At 54.3% G+C, this 22,583-nt stretch overlaps 12 protein-coding genes across 12 annotated transcripts; 6 read left to right on the top strand and 6 right to left on the bottom strand.

Annotated features, from left to right (window-relative positions):
* Positions 1 to 527: 527 nt before the first annotated feature.
* Positions 528 to 1,071, top strand: J4E86_004798 (uncharacterized protein; the record flags this gene model as incomplete). Its single annotated transcript, XM_051445335.1, has 2 exons — positions 528 to 605; positions 652 to 1,071. 2 exons carry the CDS (start codon positions 528 to 530, stop codon positions 1,069 to 1,071), a joined length of 498 nt encoding a protein of 165 aa, XP_051303432.1.
* A 719-nt stretch (positions 1,072 to 1,790) lies between these two features.
* On the top strand, positions 1,791 to 3,068 carry J4E86_004797 (uncharacterized protein; the record flags this gene model as incomplete). The annotated part of the gene is made up of 3 exons (XM_051445334.1): positions 1,791 to 2,260; positions 2,319 to 2,962; positions 3,013 to 3,068. The coding sequence occupies 3 exons, from the start codon at positions 1,791 to 1,793 to the stop codon at positions 3,066 to 3,068; spliced, it is 1,170 nt and encodes a 389-aa protein (XP_051303431.1).
* A 1,498-nt stretch (positions 3,069 to 4,566) lies between these two features.
* Positions 4,567 to 5,604, bottom strand: J4E86_004796 (uncharacterized protein; the record flags this gene model as incomplete). Its single annotated transcript, XM_051445333.1, has 5 exons — positions 4,567 to 4,622; positions 4,681 to 4,834; positions 4,884 to 5,048; positions 5,098 to 5,300; positions 5,493 to 5,604. The coding sequence occupies 5 exons, from the start codon at positions 5,602 to 5,604 to the stop codon at positions 4,567 to 4,569; spliced, it is 690 nt and encodes a 229-aa protein (XP_051303430.1).
* Positions 5,605 to 5,895: 291 nt separating this feature from the next.
* On the top strand, positions 5,896 to 7,241 carry J4E86_004795 (uncharacterized protein; the record flags this gene model as incomplete). Its single annotated transcript, XM_051445332.1, has 2 exons — positions 5,896 to 7,016; positions 7,088 to 7,241. The coding sequence occupies 2 exons, from the start codon at positions 5,896 to 5,898 to the stop codon at positions 7,239 to 7,241; spliced, it is 1,275 nt and encodes a 424-aa protein (XP_051303429.1).
* A 630-nt stretch (positions 7,242 to 7,871) lies between these two features.
* On the bottom strand, positions 7,872 to 8,273 carry J4E86_004794 (uncharacterized protein; the record flags this gene model as incomplete). The annotated part of the gene is made up of 2 exons (XM_051445331.1): positions 7,872 to 8,141; positions 8,202 to 8,273. The coding sequence occupies 2 exons, from the start codon at positions 8,271 to 8,273 to the stop codon at positions 7,872 to 7,874; spliced, it is 342 nt and encodes a 113-aa protein (XP_051303428.1).
* A 303-nt stretch (positions 8,274 to 8,576) lies between these two features.
* J4E86_004793 (uncharacterized protein) lies at positions 8,577 to 9,580 on the top strand (the record flags this gene model as incomplete). The annotated part of the gene is made up of 3 exons (XM_051445330.1): positions 8,577 to 8,615; positions 8,841 to 9,078; positions 9,153 to 9,580. The coding sequence occupies 3 exons, from the start codon at positions 8,577 to 8,579 to the stop codon at positions 9,578 to 9,580; spliced, it is 705 nt and encodes a 234-aa protein (XP_051303427.1).
* Positions 9,581 to 9,604: 24 nt separating this feature from the next.
* On the bottom strand, positions 9,605 to 11,445 carry J4E86_004792 (uncharacterized protein; the record flags this gene model as incomplete). The annotated part of the gene is made up of 2 exons (XM_051445329.1): positions 9,605 to 10,370; positions 10,712 to 11,445. The coding sequence occupies 2 exons, from the start codon at positions 11,443 to 11,445 to the stop codon at positions 9,605 to 9,607; spliced, it is 1,500 nt and encodes a 499-aa protein (XP_051303426.1).
* A 526-nt stretch (positions 11,446 to 11,971) lies between these two features.
* Positions 11,972 to 14,299, bottom strand: J4E86_004791 (uncharacterized protein; the record flags this gene model as incomplete). Its single annotated transcript, XM_051445328.1, has 4 exons — positions 11,972 to 12,342; positions 12,391 to 12,563; positions 12,613 to 13,326; positions 13,377 to 14,299. 4 exons carry the CDS (start codon positions 14,297 to 14,299, stop codon positions 11,972 to 11,974), a joined length of 2,181 nt encoding a protein of 726 aa, XP_051303425.1.
* A 1,083-nt stretch (positions 14,300 to 15,382) lies between these two features.
* Positions 15,383 to 16,584, top strand: J4E86_004790 (uncharacterized protein; the record flags this gene model as incomplete). Its single annotated transcript, XM_051445327.1, has 2 exons — positions 15,383 to 15,834; positions 15,882 to 16,584. 2 exons carry the CDS (start codon positions 15,383 to 15,385, stop codon positions 16,582 to 16,584), a joined length of 1,155 nt encoding a protein of 384 aa, XP_051303424.1.
* A 751-nt stretch (positions 16,585 to 17,335) lies between these two features.
* ATP1 (Alpha subunit of the F1 sector of mitochondrial F1F0 ATP synthase) lies at positions 17,336 to 19,345 on the bottom strand (the record flags this gene model as incomplete). Its single annotated transcript, XM_051445326.1, has 5 exons — positions 17,336 to 18,114; positions 18,176 to 18,372; positions 18,425 to 18,820; positions 18,874 to 19,082; positions 19,274 to 19,345. 5 exons carry the CDS (start codon positions 19,343 to 19,345, stop codon positions 17,336 to 17,338), a joined length of 1,653 nt encoding a protein of 550 aa, XP_051303423.1.
* Positions 19,346 to 20,420: 1,075 nt separating this feature from the next.
* On the bottom strand, positions 20,421 to 21,151 carry J4E86_004788 (uncharacterized protein; the record flags this gene model as incomplete). The annotated part of the gene is made up of 4 exons (XM_051445325.1): positions 20,421 to 20,882; positions 20,931 to 20,990; positions 21,047 to 21,070; positions 21,119 to 21,151. The coding sequence occupies 4 exons, from the start codon at positions 21,149 to 21,151 to the stop codon at positions 20,421 to 20,423; spliced, it is 579 nt and encodes a 192-aa protein (XP_051303422.1).
* A 631-nt stretch (positions 21,152 to 21,782) lies between these two features.
* On the top strand, positions 21,783 to 22,451 carry J4E86_004787 (uncharacterized protein; the record flags this gene model as incomplete). The annotated part of the gene is made up of 4 exons (XM_051445324.1): positions 21,783 to 22,031; positions 22,084 to 22,164; positions 22,213 to 22,371; positions 22,425 to 22,451. 4 exons carry the CDS (start codon positions 21,783 to 21,785, stop codon positions 22,449 to 22,451), a joined length of 516 nt encoding a protein of 171 aa, XP_051303421.1.
* Between the last annotated feature and the right edge of the window lie 132 nt (positions 22,452 to 22,583).

The raw sequence follows: 22,583 nt of genomic DNA, 5'->3' as shown, positions 1-22,583 counted from the left end.
AAACAGCGGATATCCGGAATCTGCACACGAATGATGCAAGACATGCACTTGCTCGCGATGTGAGGGCGTTGATGGTGTTCGAAGCGGGCGGCTCCCACGAGCGAGACCTGTGGTCGTCGCTAGTGGACCGCCCATCACGTGTACTATTAAGCGCTGCAAAACCATGTGTGCCCTAAGTAGAGCCGCAGTCTGAAAGTCCAATCTGGTCACGAAGACCAAGCCGACACGTGAAGGATGTAGCATGGAAAGCGCATTAGTCGGGACGATTAGACAGCAGTGTCGAGGGTGCAATCAGGATACCTGCGGCCGTACCTGGGTAGGCTTACGCAGGTGCTTGCAGGCCGGCTAGAACGTCTGTCATACGTTCTGAAACACACAGGTACTGCAAAAGCCTTACCCGCTAGAGCCCGGTCCGCGCATGCTGCAATTACTAGCGCAAGGCAATCGACGACCCGGCGATCTGCATCCCTAGCTTTCCTCTGAAAGTTGCGTAACAAACATCCCCGCAATATCTTCCCACCAGAACAATGGCAGCTGAAGCGCCCACCGCCAACGGCACCTCTACCAGCGGCTACCAAGCACTATGGGCGGACAAATACCGTGGTGTATGTATTCTCGATTGCCCAGTATGCCAGGTCTGACGACCCGCAGGCGACAGTAGAAGACCTTGACCCCCCGCCTGCGCTGTCCATTCAGCCCTCGGACCCCATATCATGGGCGCTCATGTCCGGCCTTGAGCGCGACTACACACACCTCACAGTCATCTCGCAAACGAACCGCGCCCTACTCGGCTACATCAGCATCCCGCATCTCCAGCAACTCCTCAAAGAGGGTAAAGTCAAGGACAGCGACCCAGTTGAGGCTGCCATGCACAAGTTTCAACGTCGCGGCAGGCGATACAAGGTCATCACCACCGAGACGCCTCTGGAAGAGCTCGAGGAGTTCTTCTCCGGCGGGGTAGACGGAAGCGGGAAGCAGGAGTTTGCGGTAGTGACAGACGCGAGCAGGAAGTTCGTCCTGGGCGTGGCTACACGGGCGGATCTGGAGAACTTTGCGAAGAGGAGGGCATAAGCTGGTTTGGGATGCTCGGTGATGGGCAATGGAATAACCTCACAGGATGCATTGGCAGGCGTTTATCTGGTATACCCTATGGCAATGCTATGAAAGCTCAATTCAACACGGCTTGAAGGACAATGATCCTCAGAAAGTAGTCATCTACGACACAAGTAGCCTCTGGGCTGTTGCGAAAGCTGGATATACATATCGTTGCGCCGTACAGCTTAAGTTAGAAACTACAGAAAAACATATACATATCTCAGTAGTAGGGAAAGCGATACATGCTCTTTCAGAATATTATAAATACGTGTTTGTAGTACCCAGGCCTATCCGGCCTTGTGAAAGCGCCAGAGGTCCACGGGTAGCGATGATCTCTACCTAGGTAGCCTATCCACGCTGCACTAATATCTAAATACGTGTACAAGACCATGTCCCGTATATCACGTCTGTGCAACCTTACTCGACTATGTTAAATCGCCTCAATCTTTACATGGCCGTTTCTCGCGCGAGGTGAACCTTCGACTCCCCCACACGTCATGGTAGACGGCAATACCACTTGCTGACTCATGTCCTCACATTCCCGATCCATGGTCGCCATGCGCAAACCGCATGCTCGGGTTCCCCACACACCGGAAGGTAGAGCGACGGCTCCGCATGGTTTTTTGGGTTGAACATTTCTGGACGCAAAAGTCCTCAACAGAACTTTTTCTTTCTCTGCATACTCCATCGCTGGCATGCTCGCACCTTCCTTTCGCATGCGCAGTAGACCCCTCCTCCAGCACGAACTATCACAAGCCTGGAGACTAGCACAACGAAAGTCGCCTGTAGTCGTCTTCCCGCAACGCTCGAGATGGTCTTCTCAGCAAGCGTCCAAAGCGCAAACGGGCGCTGGCACGACTACGCCTGTTCCTGATAACGCTGAGCCGCCCAAGTCCAAGTTGCCTTTCTACTTCGAGGCTGGATATGCGCTCTTCGCAAAGAGGCCTTCGCGGCCATTTCCTCCGCCTTTCCTGTCGCTGCCTTCGACGAGTTTCTCTGAGCCCCTGAGCACGCACAACAAGAGTCGTGATCGCCGACCGACTGTCAACGGGCAGATGATAAGAGGCGTCACAAATGGGGACGATGCGGTGCTAGTCAGTGAGAGCTTCATTGCAGCGAACGACGGCGTGGGCGCATGGGCAACAAGAGAAAAGGGTCATGCTGCGTAAGTCGCATGCCGTATGGTCGCTTCAAAATGTACAAGTGCTGACCATACTCTGCAGTCTATGGTCCCGCCTAATCGCCCATTTCTGGTCCCTCGAAATCGAGAGCGCATCCTACTCCTCCACCTCACCTCCAAACCCCGTCACATACCTCCAGACCGCATACGAACTCACAAAGCAAGCGACCTCCTCGCCCAACGAATGGCACGGCACGACCACCGCCTGCGGAGCGCTTCTCGGTGCAGACAACGAGCAACCCGACCACCCTTTACTCTACGTAACGCAACTAGGCGATTCCCAGATCCTCGTCATACGACCGAGTAGCAAGGAGGTCATATACAAAACGCAAGAGCAGTGGCACTGGTTCGATTGTCCACGGCAGTTAGGGACTAATAGTCCAGACACACCAGACAACAACGCAGCCATGGATTGCGTAGAAATCCAGGAAGAAGATGTCGTCCTTGCAATGTCGGATGGCGTAGTTGACAACCTATGGGAACATGAAATCGTCGAAAACATCTGCGAGAGCATGGAGAAGTGGAATGGTGACAAGGAGAAAGACACAGAAGATCAGACTTATGCTGATGGCATGCAATTTGTAGCGCAACAGTTGGTTAATGCTGCGAGGGAGATTGCTCAAGACCCGTTTGCTGAGAGTCCGTATATGGAGAAGGCGATTGATGAGGGCTTGTCTATTGAAGGAGGTTCGTACAGCTATGCACATGGTTGAGGCAGTTCACTGACATCACTCTAGGAAAACTTGACGACATCAGTGTCGTGGCTGCACAGTGCAAACGGCGCAAAGGATGAAATCGCGAAGCGAAGTTTTGATTATTGAACATCTGCAGAGAACTACAAACCACACCAGGCGCCGATGACACTAAGGCTCCGCTCCGGCCACGGAAAGCCACTTGGCACGGTTATGGGAAAGTACCAGATTACAGGTCACACCCGACCTTGTACCTCCGCGAGCGGCTCTCCATGCGTATACGACTGTGTCACAGCGCCATACCGAAGCCCGAGACATACATCGCGCCGAGAAGCCGTACATCAGTATCCACGCGGAAAGCCGCATGTGTCACAGGAACGCATTCGAGGTTATCTCTTGTACCATCGAGGAGTCTGCGAACTGCATGTATGTCTACTGCATTTTCTATCGCGGGTAACTCATTTTATATACTCGGCCCATGCTACAATACTAGAGCCGCAAAGATGTATACAATACACTGCATTGTTGTCAGGCACTTTGTAGAAGGGGATTGGAAAAGAATGCTTTGTGAGATTGAAAGAATGCTCAGGGTTGCGATATGTAGAGCCGTGTAGAGTACAAATGGCCAGAACGTTAATGGGCGTAGTTGTAGTACAGACATTCTCTATCCATCCATGTCATTATGTTTTGAGGTCCTCCATGGCGCGTGGGCAAGGATATGATTGAAGCATCTGATGGAAAGCAGCGATTGAACATAGTCGCCTTTTCCTTTGCTTTTCAGATGTAAACGGCAGTGACTGGTATCGATCGTATGCTCTCTTCACTGGGCGACACCGCCAACAACGCTTCGCTTCTGCATAGGAAGAACGCGGTTCCGTTAAGCATGCCTTGCAGAGAGCGTGCTTATAGACAGCCTATGACTTGGGAGTACCCTCTCCACGAGCCGGTGATCCTGTGGGTGAGCGAGTGACACGACGTCTAGCCCTACCGGTTTTGCTGCGAGAACGTGACCTGCTAGAGCTAACGGATCGTTTACGCTTCTTGATGTCGGCACGAGAGCCGTTTGAATCAGCCCCAGATGAAGTAGAACGTCTGCGCCGCCGCGGTCGTGCAGGGCTTATAGACATAGAGCTCGATGGGGAGCGACGCCGGCGGCGGGGAGGAGTTCGTGATCGTGAACGTGATCGCAGCCTGGGTGCTGGTGAGCTCGACTTGTTTCTGACTGGCGGGGAACTAGATCGCGAAATGGGCCTGGGCGGCCTCCTGCTGTCCCGGCTTCGAGACCGGTCTCTCCTTCGTCTTGCAGGTGGAGACTTGCTACGGGAAGGAGACCGACGGCGCGTACGACGAGGAGGAGATCTTGAGCGGTCAGCTGACGGAGAACGCCGCGGTCGACGTCGTGGTGGTGGAGATCGAGAGGGTTCTGACGATGGTGAGCGACGTGTACGACGAGCTGGTGGAGATGCAGAACGACTGCCCGAGGGTGAGCGACGACGCTCGCGAGATCTGTCGCGACGGCCTCCACGTCCACGACCACGACCTCCTCCAGGTATGTAAACATCGCGCTCGCGATTCGGTGGGGAGGGTCTTCGTCTCCTGTCACATGTCAGCAGTCTTGATCTTCAGTGTAAATGCGAAGGACATACGGTGGTGATCTTGAGTCGCGATCGCGACGCGGAAGTCCTCTGTCAAAGTCTCTTCCACGTCCCCTACGCTCACTACCACGGTATCGTCCTCCTCCTCCGCCACGGCCACGTTCAGGGCCACGCTCGGGTCGTTCCGGACGCTCGCTCTGACGGAATGAGTCAATCATAGCATTCTGCGCTTGTTCCTCGGCACGACGAGCATCGGCAGCGGCTTTGGAAAGCTATGAGTTGTCAGCAATGGTAAATGAGCAAGCCTCCGAGCTAACATACCTGCTCCTGTTGCAATTCGGCTTTCTTCGCTTCGAGCAATTCTCGGGGCACACCCATGGGACTATCCTGCGCACTCAGCATGAGATCCCATAGTTCTTTGCAGAAAGGTGCGGTCTCCTTGTTGAGGAAGCCCGTGAGCTGAATCTGGATTTCCTTGATTTTGGGCTGCATCCGTCAGCAAACATTCCGTTGTGTCAACTGGAGGGTTACTGACAAATTGATTCTGCTCAATGAGATTGTAGCACGTTTCGACCACAATGTCGTCTTCGTCACCGAGGATAGTGGTGATCCTGTTAGCAATCCACTTCTTCATCAGGTCGATGTTGACCTTCTCGATGTCGACCTTCTTGTCAAACTCGGGAGGGAACTTTGTCGCCTTGAGGCGCTTCTGATCGATGCTGAGCGCCATTTTGAGGACTTGAGATAGTGTGCAGTTGCAAGAGTAATGGGGTGACGCGTGTGCGGGAAGACGAGTTCGCGACAGTGAAAGCTGGAGCTCGGGCGGGCCCATCTGCGGGCTTGGCGGCAACCTCCGGGAATTACGTCGTTCATGCAGGTACGACCGACGCTAACGCTTTCCCTGCTACATCTTCAACTCAGACACTGAACCTCTAGGCTCCTCTGCCATCTCGTCGAAGTCGGCAGCGTAGAGGTAAGAGCTCCGGAAATCGTAGAACTCGCCAATCTCGACCAGCTCAATATCCGTGTCGAAAGCGATCATGCAGTGGCCGCGATCGCCAAACTCAGCAGTTCAAGTTGGGAAAGGCTGAACGCGTACTTGCTGTGTTTACGCGCATCTCTTCCTGCCGTCACTCGATCAAGATGTTTGGGTCAAGGCTTCTCTTTCTGTTCCAGAGTCAAGCTATCTCGATCAGAGAGGATGTGGCCACAACCATCCACTTACCTGGGCCAGCATACCATCTTCTCCCGCGTCCAATCTCACCGCTCGAATTGCTTCTCATAGCCCCTCCTTAGCAGCTTTCGTCTATCGTTAATTCCATCCGCACTTGTCATGGCGGGCCAAGCTGCGGCTTCGGACGTGCCTCCTGTGGAGCGACCCGAGAAGCATACCAAGTCCAAACGTCCCATCAGGCCTGCGAAGCCCAAACATCATGGCAAACCATTGCCCTTATTTCCTATCGACCCGCCTCCTAACCCATATACCGAGGGCACTGATTCAACTACACCCAAGTCGGATGGTGAACCACCGTCTCCTGGACTCGAAGTTCCTCCTCCTCCACCAGAGGAGGGCCCCGGTGAAGCTCAGACTGATGGACCTGCTGAACAGGCCCCTGAAGCTACCCCAGAAGAGCCTACAGCTGAGCGTGAAGCTGCGCCTGAAGCTACGCCTACCCCGGATCAACCTCCCGCAGATCCTGCACCTGAGCCGGATGCAGAACCTGAAGTTGCCCCCGAAGAACCAGCAGCAGACCCACCAGCTGAAGAGCCTGAAGCCGCAACCGAACCTCCTGAGCCTGTAGAGGAGCCCCCTGAAGAAAAGCAGTCTGAACCTGTCGCTGAACCAACACCTGACGCCGCGCCAGAAGAGCCAGCAGCACAGCCTCCAGTTGAAGAGCCCGAAGCTGCTCCTGCTCCAGTCCAGCGTTCGGCGGATCCTGCACCTGAACCTGTCCCCGAGGAGCCTACAACAGAGCCACCAGCTGCAGAGCCCAAAGTTGAAACACCCGAGGAGGCTACATCAACAGAACCTGAGCCGGAAGCAGAGCCAACGTTGCAGGTGCCTGCTACAGAGCCCGTTGAGACAGCACCCGTAGAGCCTCCACCACCAGCTGCCGAGCCTGAACCTACGCCCGCGCCTGTCGAGAGTGCAGCCGAATCGGAAGCACCATCTGAACCAGTTCCAGATGCACCAACAGAACCTCCACCCGCACCACCTGTCGCGGAAGAGCCCGAGGCAGCACCGGCGGCTGAACCTGAGGTTGCACCGGTGTCTAGGGCAGTAGAACCAGAAGCACCAGCAGAAGTAGCACCCGAACCGGAAGCAGCACCTGCATACACTGCCGCAGAGACCGAAGACCTGCCTCCTCAGCCTCCAGAAGCGCCAGCGCCGGAACCGGCACCGTCTGTAGCAGAAACAGAAGCACCAGCCCCTTCCGTAGCCACTACTGCCACGTGAGTACACTAGCTCCTCCTCCGATATCGCTGTACTACACTACCCTTACTTTCATACTAACATCCACCAGCAAAACCCGCAAACGCGACAAAGTCAAGCTTCTCGCAGCAATGCGCGCACCGCCCGAGTCCGTCCCCATAATGGTGCTTCTTCGCCAGAAGAAGAAGGCTGGTGAGGACGTCAAGGCCATTGCCGATGCCATGCTCGCGGCTGCGGGATCTTGAAGTGAATTGGAAGATTGGTATTTGGATCGTGGCGGCGAACTTCAAATCTCCCTAAGAATTCCCTCTACCTGGCTTTGACTACCTACCCCTATGTAGATGCTACTCGTAGCTCAATTTCATCATTACCCTTGTCTTCATTCACGTGTAACGCCTCTTCTCTGCTTCATACCGTACATGATAAAGGTCGAACTCATCGCAGCACGCTCTTCTTTACCAAATACAACAGGCGTAATAGGGTTGCTGTGTTGGTACAATAGTAGCCCAGACGACTACGATTCCCTGGAGCCCTCAACAAAGTCCTTCTATCTATCGATGTAGACTGCAGTACACGCGATGCACCTGGTGTCTCTTGTTCAGATTCTTTCTTGTATACCGCAACTCCACGCAAGAAGTTACTACTGACATGAAGTGACGTGTATGTAGATACCTCAATGTCTCCCTCCTTCTTGACGTTCCTATCCATCCCATCTCCTCATTCCCAGCGCACAAGCTCTGCTGTTGAGCATGACCACAGACATGGCTCGCTCTGAGCCTTCGCCGCCAAGTCCCCCTCTCGCGCTGGGATTCTCCCAGCACTTCTCCGTGCTCCCACTTCTAGTATTGTAGTTCCACTTTCAACCCCGACGTCCTTCATCCCCCAACAGCCTTCCTAACCAAACTCCTCGCTTCCTCCAAGCCTCTGCCCAACTCGCCCCTCTTATGCGCCTCCTTGACCTCGTAGTGGAATTTCAGTAGGTCTTTTGCGCGCTTCAGCTCTGGGTCTTGCTCCTCGTCCACCATTGTTGTCGACGTGGGGTCTGTTATTGGTGTCTTTGCGGCGGCATCGTGAGAAGATGGGGGTGATGTGGAGGCAGAGGTATTCGAGTGCGCGGATACGAGGGCGAGTGCTGCGGCGGGGTCCTACAGGCGAATTCGTGTTAGAAAGGGTACAGGTTTGCTGGTGTAGGGAGGGCAACGTACACAGACGCGCAGGGAGACGAGGTCAGATAGTATTTCCGCGAGTTGCATTGTGTTTCCTTGGGTTTGCGCCATATCTGCTATTGCTGACAGGAAGCTTGATTCGGCGTGTTTGGTAGCAGCTGTGTAATGCAGCGTGTGCGGGTTCTGATAGTTTGGTTGCGATGCGAGCGCAAGTGGGATGCATGTGGCCTGGAAGCTCTGACGTTCACCCCACATCTCGGTTCCCAACTCCCCGTGGCGGGCAGGGGCCCAGCTTAAAACTCCCCCGTTAATTGCCGGCTAAGTACTTTGCCGAAGACGGTGTGCGACCTTTGCTTTCAATCATCTCTGCGTGATTTTGGGTCATTGTTTTGAATACGTTCGTTGGTCATCGTTATGGCGAGTATCCAAGCTATCAGGGCAAACTGCCGCAAGGTACGTGATTTCGTGTCATGTTCGCGCTATCAACGGGTTAAGAGAAGAAGAAAGGGCTGGGAAGTCGCGTCAAAGTGAGGGCTGCATTTGTAGAGTTGCTCAATTGTCATCCTATGTGAAGACATGTGCCTTCTCTCTGGCATACGTGTTATGAAGGTTGAGATTGGGACCCATGAAAGGAAGCATTTGGCAGAAACGCTCTTCGTGCAATCTGACATGTTATAGGTCATGTGCATAGGCAGAAACTATGCAGACCACATCAAAGAGCTGTCCAGTGCTACGCCTAAGCAGCCCTTCTTCTTTCTGAAGCCGCCGTCGTCTATCTTACTACCCGGCGCTGGCCCGGTCCTCCGCCCACGTGGTGTAAACATGCACTATGAAGTTGAGCTTGGTCTCATCATGGGAAAGACATTGAGGGATCTGCATCCCGAAGATACTAAGGGTGCTATGGATGCTATCGAAGGTACTAAGAACGCCATACATCCAGCCAAATATAACAGTATTTCGAGATCCATCCGACTGACATTCACGACCCAGGCTACATTCTCGCTATCGATATGACAGCTCGTAACGTGCAGGACGAGGCGAAAAGAAAAGGACTCCCATGGTCTATCGCAAAAGGCTTCGACACGTTCATGCCCATCAGCAACTTCATCGCGAAAAACAGAATCCCAGACCCACAAAAAGCACACCTTTGGCTCTCAGTCAACAACGAAATGAAGCAGTCTGACAACACTGAGCTGATGCTGTTCCGAATCCCAAGACAGCTGAGCGACATTAGCAGGGTCATGACACTGGAGAAGGGCGATATCGTACTTACGGGAACCCCCAAGGGTGTGGGCCCAGTGAAGACGGGTGACGTTATGCGTGCAGGGCTGAAGGTCGATGGAAAAGATATTGAAGAGGCCAGTTTGGAGGTGCCAGTTGCGGATCGCGAGGGCTTGTACGAGTTCAGCGAGACATAGTGTCAGTCCCCTAATCGAGGACAATCAATGAAGCTCGTTTGCTTCCGATGGATACCAAAAATCATCGAGTTCCGGTACCTCTTGTTTCGTCCTAAGAGGATTCTTTCTAGTGCCAGACCCAACAGCTAGCTCAACTCGGCTGCCCGTATTGCGCGAGCTCGAAGGCTTAGGAATGGCCTTCAAACGTGACAGTGGCGCTGCTGCTGCTTTGCGAGGTGATTTCTCAGCTCTGTCTGCTACAGTGGTATGCATGTCATCGCTCTCGCTACGTTCAGTCCCCGTCGCTTTCTGCGGGCTGCGTAGAATGACAACGAGTGACTTCTGCTGCCCCTCCTTTACAGCGCTCGGTCGAACTGGCGAGGGATTCCTCCTCTTGGCAGGTGAAGTGGTGGCTTTAGGTATGTTCGACTTGGCAGGACTTCTCGCAACCAACTGAGTGGGTTCAATCGCCGCGTTTTTGCTTTGATTTGCAGCAGTATTGCGCTTTGCGGTTGCTGGAGCTCTGCCAGTGGGACGTATCACTGTGCTGGATCTGGTCTTGATATTGTCTGATCCTTGATCATGGGCAGTCTTTTGCTTCTTGCGCAATGAAAGAGCTGGCTCGACCAACTGTGTTGGTGGGAGGAGTGATTCGCTACCTGTTACATGCGGCTTTCGCTCTTCAGCTTCGTGTTCCTGAATCCTCTTGGCTTGAGCGCGAGTCAACCGTTGAGTCTGGGGCTCCTTCGTAGGCTGCTTTCGCTTTCGTGTAACGGCGTTGCCGGTCAGCTGCGTTGGAGGCGGAGCGATTCTGGCACGTGGGCGAGGCTTTCGCGTAGGAATTGGCACTGGAGCTGGGGCTGGAATCGGAGCCGGGGCCGAAGGATGAGTCGGGCGGTTGTGATGGACCAGCTGTGTTGCAACGGGAGCAGCGTTTACTGGTTGAATAGGCCTTAGAACAGGTGTTCGGACTTGTCTCTGTTCGTCTGCCGGATGTGGCAACATAGAGTTGTGGATCGAAGGTCTCTGCATCAGTCTCTGTCTTGCTGACTTCACTGGATGACCTGGAGGCACAGCTGAAGTAGACGTATCGACTGGTCCCCTGCAATAGTCGTTAGTGTTACAAAAGGTCGTTCCGAAGGCCGCTCTTACCTTTCTCTCATCTCTGGACTCCGGGGTATTTGGATTTCTTCACGTGCAAACCCAGGCATGAGTATCAGGTCTTCATCGTCGGTGTCACTTGTTACTTCGGAAGTTCCGGCGTTGAGTAATTGAGACGATGTCATGGATCTCAGCATGCCATGCTGAGGCTTGGAAACGGTCTGTGGGCCAGCGGTGTTAGACTTGGACTTGGGATCCTGTCGCGTAGATTTGAGCCGGGTGTTTTCTTGCTCTAAACTCTTGATCCGACGCGCGTCTTGATTGCGATCAGCTTCTAGAATATCAAGACGTCGAAGAACACCTCTCAGTTCTCTAGGGACATGTTTGAGCTTGTCGAGATTGTCCACAGCATGAGACACAACACTGTCCAGCTCGATCTGCTTCTGCCTGACGTGCTTGTTCGTGTCGACGAAGATGCCGAGGCGTGTCATTTCGCCTGCTGCCCACTTCTCGAAAGCCTTGTCGTCATCTTCGGCTTCGATCGCTGCGAGTTGTTGCTCCAAGTGGCGGACCCTTGACGTAGCAGCTTCGGCCGCCTCTGCAACGTGTTCGGTAGATCTGATGCGGGCTTCGTATTCTTCATGATGCTTCTGAAGTGTTCGCATCTCCGTGAGCAGGTGGGCGTGCTGTTGTTTCATCTCTGGCCCCCATAGCAGTGCCTCCGCCGATGCGAACGGCATACGCGAGTCGACATCTGTCGCCGAACTAGGTCTTCTGGGGCCCATTGCGAGGGGATGCGAATCGGTGACGGTAATGCGTTAGCTAGTACGATGCGGTGATGAGGGTAGGTGATGTTGCCGGTGAGGCCAGGTAGAAAACGCTGACCGCTACATGAGAGGTGACGAGAATGACTGGCTGTGTGCGCCGTAAGATGAGAGGCGATATTCGCGACGTGATGGTGGGTCCAGACGAGAGAAGCAGGCACGAGGTTGGGTGTGGCTTCCTCAGTCGAGCAGCTTCACCGAGCTGGCACATCTCCGCCACCCCGTCCAAGGGACAGACCAGACACCACCTACAGACGTGAATAGAAGTAAATAACCTGGAGGTCTGCATTCAGTTAGTAGTTTGCAGACTTTCGTTCTGATACCAATGTAGACTGCAGCGCACCTGCCAATATTCCTCTTGAACGTGATGCGGCAATACCTTTACCGCAACGCCTTGATGAAGACCAGATCACAAGACAAGTAGTGAAGTAAACTCTTTCTTATTTCATGCTACCTACTGGGTTACCCCCACTTCCACTCAATCAGATCAAGCAGTACGCTTCGGTCCTTTCGGCGCATCTATTACATCATCTCTCTTCATGATGCGAATCTTGGTGTCTTTCTTTGCACTGTCTCCATCCGATTCAGATTCCTTTGGCCGTTCCGCCACACTCTTGTCGTAGCTACTCGGGTCGATACCAAGAATGCCACCTACATTGTTGCGGTCACCAGGGACAGAAAATTCGCGGAAGGCATAGCGCCATTCGTTCAGGAAGCCGCGAATAGCCTTGCCAACTTTGTCCTTGCCGTTCTTGGAGTGGTGACCTGTTCCTGTAATAGCGTAGACCGGACGCGAAGAAGAGCTGTGCTTGAGAAGGATGCCTTCGAGATACGAAACCGACTCATCTGGATGCAGACCTGGGTAATGTTAGTCTCGTCATGAACACACGACCTATCTCGACGTACCGTGAAGATCAACATACAGCTCTCTCGAGCCGTCGCTGTCCTTATTGCGATCTTCGTAAAGGATACGAGCAGCTTCACGGTGAGCTTCACGCATCAGGTTGTTCTCACTCTGCCCCCTAAGACTAAGAGCTTTAGCCGCGCGCGAATCGCTGCGATTCCAAGCTTGAGCAGCGCTGTGGTATGTTAGCGGTGGAATATCGTAGGACGAGGCATGCCGCTTACCTCTGCAAAAACTTGTTGCGCAGACTGCCATGCTTGAAAGCCTCGGCGCGAGCTTTGAGATAAGCCTGATTGCCCTTCTCACCTGTCTCCAGCCATGGAATGTGCTGAGGAGCGGGTATCGCCTGGGCAGCCACACTGTTCTCGCGAGAGCCTGTAAAGCTCTTAGTCGGTCTCAATCCCTTGCGAGCCGGAGTGGCAGGAGCCGGAACAGGCGACATGCGAACGACATCTGCAAGATTGTTAGGTCCTGGAGCATCTTTGTGATGGCCATGTCCACCTCGCTTGCCGTGGTGACGCTTTCCAGTCTTAGCAGCAGCAGCAGAACCCAGACTAGGGAAAGCGTCGTTATCGTCGACTGCGAGCACCGAAGGTGTGGTGGCACGCGAAGTCTGGCGACTGCCGGTTCTGGACTGCGGGCGACTACCGCCTCCGGGAGTGAAGTTTGCAAAAGGACTAAGTCCTGGTGGAGGGCGTGTGGGGCCACCACCTGTTAGGCCGTAGAGTTGTTCCAAAGAGGTCGCGGCTGATGTTATCGACGGTGTGCCTAGGGGAGAGCCGTTGTAGTGGAGGGTGGGAAACTCGTAATCGGACATCTGGAAGTTGGGTATTGGTGGAGTTTGGACGTCCGACACAGCCATACGGGCCATGAGCGCAGAGGGGTCATGTGAGAAGAGGCATGTATCGCCAGCTAGGCAGTTGCCATTCAGAAAGTACCTGTGTTGGGTATTAGCCTGGAATACCTAGAGAGCTGTATATATACCTACTTGCACAACGTCTTGCTGGTGTCATGGCTGAATCTGCAGTCTGCTCGGGCGCAATGTCCAGTTGACAGGAAGTACTTGCACACGATGTTGCTTTTCTGTTGGCCCACGGGTGTACTAGGCCTGAATGCTGGGCTCATAGACTTCCCAATGACGTATCCTGGGTGCTCGGAGGGTGTGGTAGGGAGTTGTTGTACGTCCAGTTGCTGTCCCATGAGTGCGAGGAGAGCGGCACTGAGGTCGTAGCCATTGGCCTCCAAGACCTTCTCCAGCTCTTCGTCTGATCGGTCGTCCCTGAGGATCGAGCGCAGCATGTCGTATGGGCCCATGTCCATGGTTTGGGGCTGCACCCATTCGGCCGCGGCACCGTTGAGCGTGCCGTCGCCCAGGAGAGACGACTCAGTGCTCGCGGCGTCATCGTTGACTAGCCAGTCGACAGAGTGGCCATCGAGGTCGCCATACGATTCGGTGTTGGGACTTGCGCATTCGCTGAACTGGTATGCGCTCAGGCTGGGGCTGTGGGGGATATGCGGTGTGGAAAAAGCAAGGCGAGGCGAGGGTCGCGGGGAAGTAAAGGGGGACGCGGTGGACGACTTTGTGCGCGCGAATCCAGGTGGCATGGGAAAGCCCGGCGGAGGGTGCACCATGCGCGGCGAGGCGTTGACAGGAGTAGGGGCGCGATTGGCCTGCCAGGGAGCTGGCGAGGGCCGGCGGATGATGGTATGGCGGCTGGGAGGAGAGCTGGAAGAGCTGCCGGCGTCGCGATAGCGCCAGAGGCAGTCCAGGACGATGTTCTCGAGTGATTTGCCCGTGAGGTTGGTCTCCTTGCGCATCAGCTCCTCGAGCTTGTCCGTCTTGTCCTCCTCGTCCAGGGCCTCGTCCTGCAGCACAGGCAGCGCCTTCTCGTACAAGTCGTCGGCGACCATGGCGATTACTTCCAAGCAGGCAAAAGATACTGGGCGATGGGTGTTCAGGTGTGGCGCGCAGGACGGGTGAGGTCAGAGGTTGGGGTCCAGGTCGAGACAGGAGGCCGTCGGGGGTGATTATAAGTACTGCGGGTAATGGCAGAGGAGCGACCGGCGCGTCACAGGAGGAATGAAGCTGCAACGAAGGGCAATAACCAGTCCCGCAGCCTTCTTCTGCAGGACACACCAAGTGCGCCAAAACGGGCAGAGTGATGGAATGCCTGGGGCGATCTCGAGCGCGAATGAAGCTCAAGGGACTAGGCTCAACTACGTAGGGGTGGGGGATGCTTGCACCGTGCAGCAACGTCGACCATACAGCGGGAACGGTAATCTCCAGCACTTGCTCCCGGTCTGCCCTACATGGCCCTGGAGCCTCGAGCGGGTGGTGATGCGGTGCGTGTGCGTGTGAGTCTCAGCTGAGCGAGGATGACGACTGGGGCTGGATAAGAAGTGCTGCGATGGCATTCGTCGGCGGAAAGACAAGCTGCAACATATGCCTCAAGTATCGAATAGGGCTATGGGCGCCACAGACTGCGAGAGGCTGAGTAATCACGTGCTTTGCGTCGTGTGGGTCCGCGGAAACATCCATGGATGCAGTACGTTGTAGGTTGCTCGGAGCTGTCTAACATGACCAGAGCACATGTCACACACAGTATATGCGCATACAATGCTGCCATCACCTTATACACGAAACAACTGGAATAGCATGCCGAGCAAGACTGCTTTTCAACTCGGGGCCGATCTGATCTAATCGCCTAATGCAGGGCGGATGGCGGATGCACCACGTTCGTCCGCCCGGATGACGATGAAACCCAGAGCTCTCCAACAGCGCCCACACCACACTAGCATTAGCATCTCACACCAAAGCTGCCTCCGACGCTCCACTACCACCACGCGGAATGTCCGTCTCCAGTTGTATCAGCTAGCATCTCCCATTACCTTTCTATTCACTTCCCTGCCGCATTCACATCCTCTTACCTCCGCATACTTCCGCGCCACTCCGTTAGGCGCACCTCCCCGTATCGTATAGAGGCATCCATCAGCATGCCAGCGAGCGACTATGACGTCCGCGCTCTTGCGCTGCCTTTAGACGACGAAGAAACAGGCCAGACGCCAATATGGAGCCGACGTCCGCAATCATCCACCTTCCGGCGCAACGCATCGCACCATAGTCAACAGAGCTCGTGGCGGCAGCGCGCCATGGACAAGTACGATACGCTCTCGCGACGAGTCCTCGATCAATATAACAAACTCTCTCCCCTGCAGAAAGTGCTGTTCTTCGTAGGGAACTTGGTGCTGGCAGTGGGCGGCATACTGTTCCTGGTGTACAACGAGCGCATATTCGGGGCCCTATTGCCCGTCGCGAAGAAGTGGAGAGACGTAACGGCCGGATGGTTGATCCTCTGGGTCTTGATCTTCATCGTATCATTTCCGCCATTAATCGGGTATTCGAGTTTACTCACCATAGCCGGCTTTGTTTATGGCTTTCCCAACGGGTATGCTTCACACGTTATTCACAACATGCAATCTAACAGTATACCAGTTGGTTCATCGCCGCGACAGCAACCGTCGCTGGCAGCACAGCATCCTTCCTCCTCTCGCGCACCCTCCTCAAATCTATGGTCCACCGCCTCATAGCCAATGACACGCGCTTTGCTGCCCTCTCCCTCACCCTCAAACACGATGGCCTCAAGCTCCTCGTCATGTACCGCTTATGTCCGCTACCATACTCCATCTCCAACGGCGCTGTCGCAACCTTCCCCACCGTACACTGGGCATCATATGCTCTAGCCACAGCCATAGTATCACCAAAGCTGATGCTACACATATTCATCGGAAGTCAACTCGAGAAGATTGCTGAGAGTGGAGGCAAAATGGACCCAAGCACAAAAGCTCTATCCTACGTTTCCATCTTCATTGGTCTCGTTGCGGGTGTTACCACGGGCTGGCTCGTATACCGCAAGACCAAGGCCCGCGCCGCACAGCTAGAAGCTGAAGAGCGTGCGGGTATTCGTCGCATGAGTATCGAGGACCTCGAACATGAATACGCGGATGATCCGGGAGCGCTGGAAGCTGCCGAACGATTACGCGAGGAAGATGACGACATCAGTCTCCGGACAACATGGGACGATGAGTACAGAGATGAACCACCCGAGACGGGTGATGCCGTGGAAATCGGTGACGATCCTTTCAAGGATGGCGATGCCAGTGACGGAGAAGAACGGGGACGCGGAAGGCAGAAGTAGACGGTCCTTTTGCTTAGATCGATTGGATAAGACGCGTACCTACTATAGACTACTAGAATTGAATCCGCATCGTCAAATGTCATTCCCTTCCAACTGTATCGTGAGACAGGTATCGTCTAGCTACAAGCCAAGGGAATAGGCTCTGAATTTATTCCATATTCTAGACATCCTATATCACGTTTGACTGCTACAGACAAGCTTGCGGTTTCAGAGAGTTTTTAATACTGGTCCTGGGAGGCATACGGCTTTTCTCCCATTGGCAGAGGTTTGAGGCATGAACCAATGTACGTATACAGAGTACCTACAAACTATTTGGATGCTACCCGATGTGATCACAGTATGCTCCAAGATGACAGTGAGCTACAACAGACATGACAGAGTTCCTGCGGAGTTTAAAACCAGCATCACCATCATCGTCACATGCCTCAGAAACAACGAGTATAACAGAGGAAACGTTCATTTGTCATATACAGAGCGTCCACCATCCCACTTCCATGAGCTGAAAAAGAGCCGTATATGTACCGCTAACAGGAGCACAGGGAATCACAAGAGGTATTCGTCGACCAAGGTAGGCGTGCGTTGCCAGGCTGATGTCAATGCAGAAAAACGAACAAATCTTCCATATTGAGACACAGCTGATGGCGAGGACGCATCTTCTATTATACATCTATTCTCAAAGACCAATCAGCACTTTTTTGGCCCCTCAGAACATTGGAATAGACAGTACCCACTCTTCCAGCCTCCAACTCGTTTATGCCGCGAAGCTCTTGGTGAAGCTCTGTGCAACCTCCCTGAGCTTGGACTCGAGGTCCTTGCTGAGCGCACCTTCCCGGTCAATCTGGTTGAGCATGTCCTGCTCGTTTGATCGGAGGTGAGCAAGGAAGTCAGCCTCCCACTGGAGAATCTTGCTGACGGGTACGGAGTCGAGGAGACCGTTGATACCAGCGTAGATCAAAGGAACCATCTCGTTGACGGCCATGGGAGAGTACTGCTTCTGCTTGAGGAGCTCGGTGAGACGCTCACCACGGGACAAAGTCTGCTTAGTCGCAGCATCGAGATCGGAACCGAATTGGGCGAAAGCAGCAACCTCACGGTACTGGGCCAAGAAGAGCTTGAGGGAACCGGCGACCTGCTTCATGGCCTTGACCTGGGCAGCGGAACCGACACGGGAGACAGAGAGACCGACGTTAATGGCGGGACGGATACCCTTGTAGAAGAGCTCGGCCTCCAAGAAGATCTGACCATCAGTGATGGAAATGACGTTGGTGGGAATGTAAGCGGACACATCACCACCCTGGGTCTCAATGACGGGCAGAGCAGTGAGCGAACCACCACCAAGCTTGTCGTTCATCTTGGCGGCACGCTCAAGGAGACGAGAGTGGAGGTAGAAGACGTCACCGGGGTAAGCCTCACGGCCAGGTGGGCGCCTCAAAAGCAAAGACATTTGACGGTAGGCAACGGCCTGCTTGGTCAAGTCATCGTAGATGATCAAGGCGTGCTTGCCGTTGTCACGGAACCATTCACCCATGGCTGTTCAAAATTGTCAGCGAATACATCCTGGCTACATTATCGAATGTGCGAATGAACTTACAGCAACCAGCGAAGGGAGCAATGTATTGCAGAGGGGCGGCCTCAGAGGCGGTGGCGGCAACGATGATGGTGTACTTCATGGCGTCGTTCTCCTCGAGGGTCTTGACGAGCTGGGCAACGGTGGATCGCTTCTGACCGACGGCAACGTAGATACAGTAGAGCTTCTTCTTCTCGTCGGTGCCCTTGTTCCATCGCTGTCTAATCTTCATGTCAGCTTATGTTGCTTGCAGGCGGAAGAATATTTGCGTACTGGTTAAGCATGGCGTCGAGGGCAACGGCGGTCTTTCCGGTTTGACGGTCACCAATGATCAACTCACGCTGACCACGTCCAATGGGAACCATGGCGTCGACGGACTTGAGACCAGTCTGGACGGGCTCCTTGACAGACTGGCGGGGCAGGATACCGGGGGCCTTGAGCTGAGCACGGCGGCGCTCAGTGGTCTTGAGGGGACCCTTTCCGTCAATGGGGTTACCGAGAGCGTCAACGACACGTCCGAGAAGAGCCTCGCCGACGGGAACGTCGACAATCTCTCCGGTACGCTTGACGGTCTCGCCCTCCTTGACCAAACGGTCAGAACCGAAGAGCACAACACCGACCTGGCCGGCTTCCAAGTTCATGCACATGCCCTTGACACCGGAGGCGAACCTGTCACCCCGTTAGCTTCCATGGCAAACTGTCGTAATGTGCAAGTGGCGTACTCGACAAGCTCCTCAGCCTGGACGTTGTTCATGCCGTGGACACGGGCGATACCGTCACCGACGGACAGGACACGTCCAGTCTCGGAGAGGCTGTTCTCCTCCTGGACACCGCGGATCCTCTGCTCCAGGATGGAGGAAACCTCGGTGGGGGTGGCCTTCGCATCGGCGGCGTAGGATCGGATGGCGTTGGTGAACGCGGGAGCGCGGGTCTGTGGGCGGGCAAAAGGCGTCAGTGGTGCACTTGGGTAGAGGGGAGCTGGTCCCGCCGCCGCGCAGCCCGGGCAGTTCCATCAACGAAGCTCCTTTGCGGCGCCAATGGCATCGGATTTCGGTTCTGGAGGCTGCTGGCGATGGCTGGACGGGCGGCAGGCGCAATTGCAGGCGGTTGCGATGGACTTACCGACGCAATCCTGCTCGTGGCAGAGATTGCAGCGACCCGGCGGCTCGACTGGCGGATGGCCCTTGAGAACATGGCTGCAGCTGCTCAAGAGTCTAATTCGGAGGCTCTGCAACCAATTGAGATTGATGCAGGTATGGAAGAGGGGAGATGGTGATGGAGTGGAGGATGGGGAGCTCTGCTGTGAGGAAGAAAGTCCTGCGGTTCGGGAGGAAAGCGCGGACCTTGGCGTCTACCCTAATCCTAAAAAAGCCGCACCTCAACCGAGCTCTCTCACTGCAACACCACGTTGGCACTCGACGGGCCATGATTTGACTGGCGATTTTGAATGAAACACTAGACAAAGAAACGGAACATTCAGCTGCTACGCAATATTGCGTTGAACTCTTCGTACGACATCCCGATCCGATACACGATCCTCGTCTACATGGTCAGTACCCCACACTTTGATAAAGATAAAGTAAATGTTTGTGGATACCTTCGGACTGCGTTTCGGTGTACGGTACAATTGATATCACGTCCTTGCTTGCAATCTCATAATGTCAGGATCAGATGATTAGCATCGACTGGAAGCATGCATTGTACAGATTGCGCATCTGCTTCAATGGCCCTTCCAATACATCAGTTCTTGTAACACATACAAAGGCGCATTCCAACACAAGTCGACGGACCGTCCTCCATTTTGCAATCTATATAAACGAATAGCGATGAAGATCACGATAGCTCCACCGTATCGTGGGTGTCAAAGCTGTTGATACGTTCTTGTATACGCCTCGCCGTCTAGTTGTAGTAGGCAAAGAAAGCTACACCAATGTGTCGAGTATTCTTCCAGCACGGGTTACTCAAGAGATCGAGGTCGAAATAGCATGGCTTCCAAATATAAAATAGCAACATTCTAAATTGGTATCCTACTATGTTATGTGAATCTTTAAAAACTCGCAGCCACTATGCAAACTTGACTACCAAAGACAACGTATACCTCAAGACGCCGCGTACACCTTGCTCCTGCGCAATGCTCCTTCTCCTGCAGTATTCATACACTATTTGCACTGTCTTCTGATACTCCAATGTCTGCTTCGATTAACCTGCAAGTGCCAATAACTGGGTCCTTGTCTGCTCATGCGCTGTACATCCGTTGTCGAGTTGCGTCTCATTTCGCGGAGCCATTTTGACCCTTCTCCTTGCTCTTCCTAAACTTCTGAATCTCCAACTCAACAGCCTGGTCTATCCGGCGCTTGAGTTCGGGGCGGTAGCCGAGCATGAAGAGTATCTCGAACCAGACGAAGAACGGAGCCAGGAAGATGGCCTGCACAAGGTTGTCCAGAAGCGCTGGTGCTCTTCCTTCGAACTTTCCGTGCCCGACGAACTGGGCAATCCAGCATGCGATGTTGATTGCGCCGGCCCACGAGTTGGCAGTCGCACCGTACGTTGACGTGAGGTGGTTCGCGTACGCGGTGCTGCCGATAAGGATCGGGGCAATCATGGCACCTGCGACAGGTTCCATGAGGATGTACAAGGTCGAGTACAGAACGGCTCCGGCGGTGCCGACGTTGAGCGGGAGATTAGGTACCGAGAGCCATGACGGTATGGGGACGGCAGGCGTGTTGGTGAGCTACTATCATGTTAGAGGGGCCGCGATGAGAGCAGTCGGATTCCTCACCAGTAGGAAAGACGTCAACAGGATCGGAGGTACACAGAGCAGATGTATTCCGACGTTGACCTGACACATGGCATGTTAGCTGACATGTGAAGATGCTCTCGGGCGGCAGAGCCTACTTTATTATGGTGGTATGCTCCGTACTAGATTCCAGTCAGCCAAGTACAGACATTTGTTGAAGAATGACGTACGAAGACGAGTTGTTTCTCTAGATTGAGAGACATGGTGCCGGATGGGGAACTTGAGCGCGTGTCAAAGAGTGGGATGGTCGTCAAAAGACTAAATCATGTCTTGGAAGCGCAGGATGGAGAGTCGAGCTCGGGGAGTGTGGAAGGACCAAGGCACCGGCGGCGGGAGCCGAGAGATGATGGCGCAGGGTGAATGGGTATCACGACATGGGTGTGTGGGGGTGCGCAAGCTGGCAGGTGGGAGTTGGGTCGCTGCTCGGGCCTTAGCGAGTGATTTTCCGCGCCGAGAGCCCTGCAGCCCTTGGAGCTCACCTTTCTTGTCGCGACCATTGCCCTGCTACAAGACACTCACTCCGCCCACATCTGCGACCACTGTACCCTCGGACTTGCACGGGCGCCGCGATCACACTGCGACTTGGGTGCATGGGCTGTTGCATATAAGAATCAGGGCTGCGTTGGAGGCCGAAGGCGCGTCTCGCTGAAGCACGCGCGCTGCCTACCGTACACTGTCGACTCTTGACTGGGCCGCTCAGCATAAAGACAATAAAGTCGCATAATAGCAAGGACGACGGTCCTGTCTTCACCTTGTCTCGATCTTCACCGTTGAACCGTGCAACTCATCCACACCGCGCATCTCCTCTACCGTATCCGCCGTACAACGCGCAACATGTTCTTCCTCAAAGAGCTTGAGAAAACGATCCAGCTGCATCCCTCGTACTTTGGCCCGCTCATCCGTCAGCACATCCATCGCGAGCTGCTACAAAAAGAGGAGGGATCGAGCACGGGAAAGTACACCATCGTGTGCATTCTGGACTCGTTCGACATCTCCGATGGCAAGGTGATGCCTGGCTCCGGCTCTGCGGAGTATGTTGTCCACTATAAGGCGGTCGTATGGCGGCCATACAAGGGCGAGGTGGTATGTGGAAGCGGCCGACGTGATTATCGAGTCCATTGCTAACAGTGTCAAGATGGACGGCATTGTCACCTCAGTACTCCGCACTGGATTCTTCGTCGACTGTGGATCTTTGCAGGCCTTTGTGGGACGCAGTGTACATCTCACCCTAATTCATGCCTCCATCCACCACTAACAGCGACAGATGATCCCCGCTGAAATCAAGTTCGACGCGAACGCTACACCCCCGCAGTGGACCGACGACGGAGAGCAGGTTATCGAGAAGGGCACCAACATACGCATAAAGATCAAGGGTCTGAGATCAGAGGTGGACAAGATGTATGCGGTCGGCACCATGAAGGAGGTAAGAAAGATGAACGTTGGCATTGCCGACCATCGGCTAAGCAAAGCTTTTAGGATTACCTTGGCCCGTTGCCATCATAGTAGAATGAGTCGACGGCCATTGACAGTATGCGCCATTGTGGAGGGCCAGTGCGTGCGCAGTCTGCTCAAACAGGCATCTTCACTACAGAACAGATGTTATTGTTCGGCGGGACCATCTGGCAATTCATGCAC

Source organism: Alternaria arbusti (assembly GCF_024043155.1).
Source record: "Alternaria arbusti strain BMP 1465 chromosome Unknown scaffold_5, whole genome shotgun sequence".
Taxonomy (NCBI): Eukaryota; Fungi; Ascomycota; class Dothideomycetes; order Pleosporales; family Pleosporaceae; genus Alternaria; species Alternaria arbusti.
Note: the sequence above shows the minus strand (reverse complement) of the source record. Positions and strands in the feature narration are given on the sequence as shown.